Source organism: Nicotiana tomentosiformis, chromosome 7, assembly GCF_000390325.3.
Source record: "Nicotiana tomentosiformis chromosome 7, ASM39032v3, whole genome shotgun sequence".
NCBI lineage: Eukaryota > Viridiplantae > Streptophyta > Magnoliopsida > Solanales > Solanaceae > Nicotiana > Nicotiana tomentosiformis.
The window spans coordinates 29,164,407-29,172,860 of record NC_090818.1 but is presented as its reverse complement, the minus strand read 5'-3'; the positions used below and the strand labels follow the sequence as shown (position 1 = coordinate 29,172,860).

At 43.0% G+C, this 8,454-nt stretch overlaps 1 protein-coding gene across 1 annotated transcript; it reads left to right on the top strand.

Annotated features, from left to right (window-relative positions):
- Positions 1 to 4,753: 4,753 nt before the first annotated feature.
- LOC138895411 (uncharacterized) lies at positions 4,754 to 5,263 on the top strand. The gene has a single exon (XM_070180097.1). The coding sequence runs from the start codon at positions 4,754 to 4,756 to the stop codon at positions 5,261 to 5,263; it is 510 nt and encodes a 169-aa protein (XP_070036198.1).
- The last annotated feature ends 3,191 nt before the right edge of the window (positions 5,264 to 8,454 follow it).

Here is an 8,454-nt window from a genome sequence, read left to right as displayed (position 1 = left end):
TCATCCAAATATCAACTTCACGATCTATCAAACTATTAAACAAACAAAGTGAATCCTTTGACCCAAAAATGACAAACTCAAAATCATAAGTCCAAGACTTGTCAACTAAACTAACTGGTAACATTATTTCCCGGAATATTTTTAAGACTATCTTGAAATTCAATAGAAAATGTTGTTGGATTTTGAAAATAGTATAGCAACTATGCTACTAGAACTACCAAAAAGAGAGTCCCGAGGGTATTTACATTCCTAGTTCTGAACAAAAAATACTTGTGCAAATGGAGGTTGTCAAAAGGTTTCAGTATCAATACAACAGAATATATGGGAAGCGAACAAATAGTAAGGTTCAAGTAGGAAGACTTAGGACAGAAAAAGGAGTATAAAGAACCAGCAAAACATCAGCCAACCATTATCCTATCGTTGTAAGATCAAAGCAAAACATCCATGACATGGCATATGATCAAGAAAGCTAAACTCTGTAAGGGAGGTGTATAGTACTGCTAGAAAGATAAGTATCTTACTAGTGGAATGCATTAAGGAGCAAGAATAGTTGGTTTTTCGCCGTAGCCATAACAGTTGAAAATATCATGAAATGTTTGGGGAGTGATGAGCCCAAAACTATATAGCTTCTCAGGAAGTAGATTCTAAGACATTGGATTTACAGCATGTAGCTCAAACATGGAGAGTCTCACTTACCAAGACCGTCCAAAATTATGCTGCTAGTCTGATTCCCACAAGAAAATTTCACCTTCCAACACTACAAGGTGGATAGAGTCAGAACACAACCTTCAAAACAAGGCCATCTTTGCAATTTCATGAACCTGATGGGATTCTATGATTAGAACTAGATATTTTAAATTTGAGGATGTAGCTGGATCCTGATGGTTTTCTCGAAATGACCAAGCATATTAGTGGCTTCCTTTTATGTTAATGGAAAACCAGATTATGCTCTGGCATAGAAGCTAAAACTAATGAAACATAAATAGAAAGAGTGAAATTAAGAAAGTTTTAGGAGGCTAAAAAGGAAAAAATCATATAATGAAAAAAATGCAGCATAATTATAAAGCAAAAATACTTCAGCAAACAGTGGCTGTAGGAATTTTCTAGTATATCAAAGAAACCCAAAATGCAAAGGGATGTTGACAGCAACTACAATTGAAGATTTCAGCCAAAACAAACAGTAAACTCCAAATAGGAAGACGCAGAAGAGAATAGGAAGATGAAGAACTAGCAAAGCATTAGCCAATCCTGTTTTTAAGATCAACAAATTGTAAAAGGAAAAAAATGCTGACAAGGCATATGATCAAGAAAACAAAATTCAATTCATAGTAGTGGTCTTTAGTATCATTTCTACAATTCTATTAAGCCTCCTACAACATAGAAATTTGGCGAGAAAATGTAATAGAAACACTAGATAGTTGCAAAAACAACACATTGTTTTGAACTATGATGAACCCAAAAACATCTACCTAGTAGTAGTTACGACATTAGATTTGCAGTCTCCACTTTAATCAAAGAGTTTGAATACCCAAGAGCATAGAGAATTGCCGTGTAATCCTGATTCCTTCAAGAAAGTTTGACCTTCTAATAAATTAAAGGAGGTCCCCATTGTCAGCCTGAAGCCTGCAAAACAATGCCATGTGGCAAGAAATTAATAAGATTTTAAAACAGGAACTATCTATAAAGGTTGTAAGAAGATTAGCATATAAAATTGTGACTTTATCCAAAATTTTATTAGAGTAAAAGAATTAAACAATAATGTTTACCCGAAAAATAAATAGAGTTGAATTTATATGCAATTCCGAGGATATGTGGCGCAACTTAATACAAAATGCAAGAATAAATAAAATGTGAATGTAGATTGGAGAGAATGCAATCTAGACAAGGCAATCAAGAACAGTGAACCTTAGGATTCGACAAAGAGAATCAATCTAAAAAACTGGAAGAGCCATTCTTTACTGTAGAGGAATATAATACTTTCATTACAATGTAAGTCTCAGAAAAAATTCTGTCCTACAGAAATGATAACCAAGCCTTTTTATAGTGGAGGGATTCGGCACCGAGCATAATAAAATAAACATTCAGTGGGAGACCCATGATAAGTCAGCTTTTTCATAGTTTCTGCCAATATTCCCTCTAGTGGGATTGCAACGGCTTTTGTCTGCGAGCTCGATCTCGTTTAGAATCCTTGATTTTGGCTCGAGCTTGATTTCGGCTCGAACTTGTGATCTTGGTTCGAGCCCGATCATGGTTCGAGCCCTCGAATTGATTCCAGATCAATGTTGGCCGGTCTTTGGATTATCAGCACGATAGGTCTACCCTGCGTCATGGTTCGATTCTTGTTCGAGTTTGATTAGGATATCGATCTCGACACGGACCGGCCTCCCCGGGTTTGAGGTTAGTTCGTCCTCTCTTCGGGATCTTACTTCGATACATCACCCTTCGAACCATACCGGACATGTCAAGGCTGAAATCTATTTCGACCGTATACAGATAGTCCCCTCGTTTCTCAAAAAGAATGTGACAATAAACGATATGATTTTTAACAGCTCGATCGGATTATATCTTGTCGTTTCCATCGGGTTCGACTATGATGCATCTGGAAGCTGTCCCGTCGGTTTAGTCTTTCAAGGCATTTAATGCATGTCAGGCGGTGGTCGGCCACTGCCGATACTGAACCGCCATCATTTGAACCTATAAATAACCCTTACGTTTATCCTTTACAATTTTTACATCTTCTATCTTCCAAAATTTCCCAAGTTCTTCTTCGTACTCTCCAACTTACCAGTAAAGCTGTGATTTCTTTCCGAAAAAACCCTTCTTCAATTATACCAAATCTCTATTACTTCCTTCTATTCCTTACTTTTGAATTCAAAAATGGCGAAAACATCGCAAACCATTCCTCAAAAAGAGAAGGCTTCATCTTCACAGTGTGTCGCCGATGAGGCACCGGCAGAACCACAGCCTGAGGAGTGTGTTCCCGGGGCGTGCGTCCTTACTTCAGATTTTAAGGTTGATAAAGGTTCATCGGTCCCTGGCCGGTGTGAGTCGGTATCGAGGTACATGTGTTCGATAACCGAGAAGCACCTTGATCTGTTAAAGGAGGATTGCAATTGGGTGAAAAAGAAGTAATAATACCTACCCCTGATGAAGATATCACTTCTTACGTGAAAGGGTTTTTGAACGTATATACTTACCCTTTCACTTTGGGTCCCCTTGATTCCGTCATTATTGACTTCTGTCGACAATATCAGGTAACCCTAGGCCAGGTCCATCCTTCCTTGTGGCTGATCGCTATCCTGATCCGATATTTTGTGAGCAAAATTGAGGGGATGTCATTCACCCTCGATCATCTTATCTGGCTGTACCGTCCCCGACTTTTTCGAGGATGGTTAATAAAACTTCAGTGTCGGGCTACCAAGGCTCTGTTCTCGAGTATTGACGAGGACAGGGACCGGGGTTGGATGGGAAGGTTCGTTCGAGTAAGGACTTCGGACCTGATCCCGACTGAGAAGATGCCCTTTCCCAAGGAGTGGAACATGAAACGTAAGTGTGATCTTGTTGTTGCTTCTATTTTGTTCTTCCATTTATTCTCTTATCGACACTCCTCCTTTTGTGATGTAGCGGTTCCCGATTTCAAGAACTGGGTAAGGGATATTGTTTCGACCTCCACATACGCCGAGCGCTCATGGCGTGATTTGTCAAAGGGTCAGTGGGAGGCCAAAAATCACGGTAAGCTCTTTTTTCGGACTCTGATGATCCGAACGAGGGGTTTTTTCAAAATATTTTTTATAAAGTTTCCCATATGCAGGTTTGGGTAAAGACGCGGTCTTGAGGCCTCTGTCCAATGAGTTGTTTCGACCTCTGTCCCAAAGCCGGTGAAGGAAAATAAAAGGAAAAGAGCCTCGGTTCCCGAATATCCAAAACTGAAGAAGAGGACGGCTCGTAAGCCGAACAAGAATGTCATTCCTTTGACCGTGGAATCCATTTTGCGTTTAAGGGATGAAGATGAAGAAGAAGAAGAAGAGGACAATGAGTCCGCGCTGGCGATCCGAATGAAGAGAGCCGCTGATGCCTCATCACCGGCTGGATCGATGATATTCTATGAGGCTCCGCCTCGAACTGAAGATATACCGGAGAAAGATCCAGGTAGAGTCCCCGAACTATCGGATGTCGAAGACGCCCCTCATCGGAGTCAACCGGTAGGGGTTACAATCGAAGAGCCCCTCGAACCCCTCCGAGCCGAGGGGAACGCTCCAAGCGAGTCATTTGGGGCAGCAGCGATCGAGGATTCACCTACCTTTCCCGCTTTTTCCGCAGGGGTGATTCGGGAAGCTCAAGCTCTGAGAGCCCTCGATCTAGACAGGCCCCACGATGGAGAAGATCCATTTTGTGACCTGTTTACCGGTATCGAGGATGTTGCCGGTGCCGGTGAAGAATCGGATCTTTTTCACGGATTGCGGCAGGCTTTGAATCAGGTGAACCTTTATAAAACAAAAATTGTCGGTACTGTCTTTATGTTCATTTTTTGTTAACTTCGCTTCTTGTTTCTTTGTAGGCTGCGGCAGTCCATCGAGAACAATGTTCTCGTTCCCAGAATAAGCTGCATCGATACGCGGCCGACCAACACCGTGCTACTGACGAGAGGAACTCCCTTAGACTTTCCTTAGGGCAAAGAGAGGAGGATATAAAAGACCTTCGAGCTGAGCTGGCCAAGGCTTATCGAGATCAGAATGATTTGTCTGAGTAGGTAATGATGCTTTTGAAAGCCTATGGGCTTGATACTGGAACGATAGCTCACATTTCGGTCTCACAGCTGCAGCAAAAAATCGAGATGATCGGGAAGCTTCGTGAGGAGTTCGACGTGATAAGGATGGAGTCCTTGCGGTGGAAAGAAGTTATGGACCGCTTTGCTGCAGAAAAAGAGACCGCTCGAGCCCAGTTATCGTCATCCGAAACCCAGCTTCAGAAAATGAAGGAAAAAGGCTTGGTTCTGGCAAGAAGAATTGAGGAGCTTGAGGCTCGGTTGGCCTCTGTACTCGCCAAGGATGAATCCGATGCTGAAAAGGCAAAGGCCGACGCGGATGCGCTCGTGGCTGTCTATCGGGCCGACGCTGAAGCTGCCCAAGTCCAGGCAAGAGAGGCGGCCGAATCAGCCAATAGTCGAGCGCATTGGGTCGCCGAACTTGCTAAGTGCCGATCCAGAAGGGAAACTCTCGAGGAGGTTCATACTCGCGGCTTCGATCTCGCGGAAGAGATATAAAGGGCAAAAGAACTCAAAGCTGATGCTGAAGCTCTGGTTTCTGACGGTGATGACGACGACGATGGGAGCAAGAACGGATCCGAAAATGGGGGGGAACCTGATAAAGAAGAGACCGCTCCCGGTTGAGAAATTTAGTTCCTAGTTTTTACGTTGTAATCACCCATGCAGATAAATTTGTGTATAGACATATCTCCCCTTTCGCCGATTTGCTTCTGTTTTTCTTTCCCGTCTTGCGAGGACTTTATTTGCCTTATGAATGTTTCCACAATGTTTTAAACAACTTAATCAAATTTGAACCTCGTAGCCTCTGTAATCGAGCGAGCGTTTACTCAAATTTGGGGCAATGTAGCCCTTTAGGCTTATTAGTTGTCAATGATTCGATCTTGAAGAAATATAACCCGTGGGTTTTTGCTCGGACTTAAAATTGTAGCCCGTAGGCTTAGTGGTCGAGTGAGTGTTTGCTCGAACTCGAAATAAAAATAGTCAGTAGGCTTGGTCGAGTGAATGGTTCGAACTCGAAGTAATATAGCCCGTAGGCTTAATGGTCGAGTGAGTGTTTTGCTCGAACTCGAAATAAAAATAGCCTGTAGGCTTGGTCGAGTGAATGATTTGAACTCAAAGTAATGTAACCCATAGGCTTGGTCGAGTGAATATTTTCGAACTCGAAGTAATGTAGCCCGTAGGTAGGTCGAGTGAGTGTTTGCTCGTACTTGAAATAAAAATAGCCCGTAGGCTTGATCTAGTGAATGATTCGAACTCGAAGTAATGTATCCCGTAGGCTTGGTTGAGTGAATGTTTCGAACTCGAAGTAATGTAGCCCGTAGGCTTAATGGTCGAGTGAGTGTTTGCTCGAACTCGAAATAAAAATAGCCCGTAGGCTTGGTCGAGTGAATGATTCGAACTCTAAGTAATGTAGCCCGTAGGCTTGGTCGAATTGTATCTTAATTCTGATTGCACAATAAATCTCGAAATAGAGGAATTTTCATTGGATATAAGATGCCGATAAAAAAGAGAACTCTCTTCGCACGTTATTACACGCCTGGGTTCGGGCCAATCTATATGAGCATGGTTCGCTTCGACCATTTGGCTCTTTATAGTTTTTCCTATTGGGACCCTGTTGCTGTGAAATAACTTTCTTGCGGGACCTCGGATATTGTCATAAATGTTGCACGACCAATGGTTGCCTCATTAAAAACCTTGCCGAAAAACCCATTTGGAATCAAACCGATCTAAGGGAAAAAAGAGTGCAACGCGTGCTTTCTGGCGAGAGATCTGTCCCTTGTTCGGACTTCTGCAGGGGTCAGTTTTGAGATATAAATGATTATGGAAAGGTTGTACCTTAACAGTAGTACCGTTTTAGATGTGATACATTCCAGCTGCTTGATAGCTGTTTTCCGTTTATAACGCCGATCCTGTATGACCCATTTTCGATGTCCTCGAGTACCTGATATGGTCCTTCCCAATTCGGTCCTAGCTTCCCTTCATTCGGATTTTGGGTATTGATGGTGATTTTTCTCAACACTAAGTCCCCAGGCTTGAAATGGCGGAGCTTGGTTCTTCGATTATAATATCTTTCGATTCGCTGCTTTTGGGCGGCTATTCGGACGAGAGCAGCTTCTCGTCTTTCGTCCGATAGTGCGAGGCTTGTATTCATAGCCTCATTATTTGATTCTTCCATCGCGAATCAAAATCTGGCACTGGGTTCACCAACCTCGACTGGTATCAATGCTTCGGATCCATATACTAAGGAGAACGGGGTCGCCCCCGTACTGGATTTTGACGTTGTCCGATATGCCCAAAGGACTTCGAGAAGGATTTCTCTCTATCTCCCTTTAGCGTCATTCAACCTCTTCTTTAAGTTTTGAATGACAGTTTTGTTTGTTGATTCTGCCTGCCTATTCCCACTGGGGTGGTATGGCGTCGACAGTATCCTTCTTATCTTGTGGTCTTCGAGGAATCTTGTTACTTTGCCGCCAACGAATTGTTTTCCATTGTCACATACTATTTCGGCGGGTATCCCAAACCGGCATATGATATGATCCCAAATAAAGTCTATAACTTCTTTCTCTCTTATTTTCTCGAACGCCTGCGCTTCAACCCATTTAGAAAAATAGTCAGTCATAAACAAATTGAATTTGGCTTTACCTGGGGTCGATGGCAGAGGGCCGACGATATCCATTCCCCATTTCATGAATGGCCACGTGGATAGGACCGAGTGGAGTTGCTCTCCGAGCTAGTGGATCATCGGTGCGAACCTTTGACATTTGTCACATTTACGAACAAATTCCTTCATATCTTTGCCTATATCGATCTAATAATACCCTGCTTTGATTATTTTTCGGACTAATGTGTCGGCTCCAGAGTGATTCCCGCAAGTACCCTCATGCACTTCCCGTAGGATGTAATCGACATCCCCCAGACCCAAGCATACCGCTAACGGTCCATCAAACGTTCTTCGGTACAGCGTTCCGTCCGAAGCCAACGTGAATCAACCAGCTTTGGTCCGTAGGGTTCTGGAATCTTTAGGGTCCAATGGGAGTTTTTTGCTTTTCAAATATTCAATATACTTGTTTCTCCAATCCCAGGTTAAGCTTGTAGAATTTATTTCGGCGTGACCTTCTTCGATTACCGATCTCGAAAGTTGAACAACATTCCCCGAGCCCGTATCATCTACATTGACCGACGACCCCAAATTTGCAAGCACGTCGGCCTCATTATTCTGTTCCCGTGGTACATGCCGTAAAGTCCATTGTTTGAAATGGCGCAAAGTGATAAGCAGTTTATCTAAATACCTTTGCATTCTACCTTCTCGAACTTCGAAGGTTTTGTTTACTTGACTTACCACCAGCAAGGAGTCGCGGTTGGCTTCAATGACTTTTGCTCCCAAGTTTCTAGCTAGCTCGAGACCTGCAATCATGGCTTCATACTCGGCCTCGTTGTTAGTCAACCTGATAGTTTTAATAGATTGCCTAATAGTGCTACCCGTGGGTGGTTTCAAAACTATGCCCAGCCCGGACCCTTTCACGTTCGAAGCCCTGTCCGTAAAAAGGATCCATACCCCCGATGATGTACCTGATTTCAACAGTTCTTTTTTAGCTTCGGGTATGAGGGCTGGTGTGAAATCGGCCACGAAGTCTGCTAAAACTTGAGACTTGATGGCCGTGCGGGGTTGATATTCGATATCGTACCCA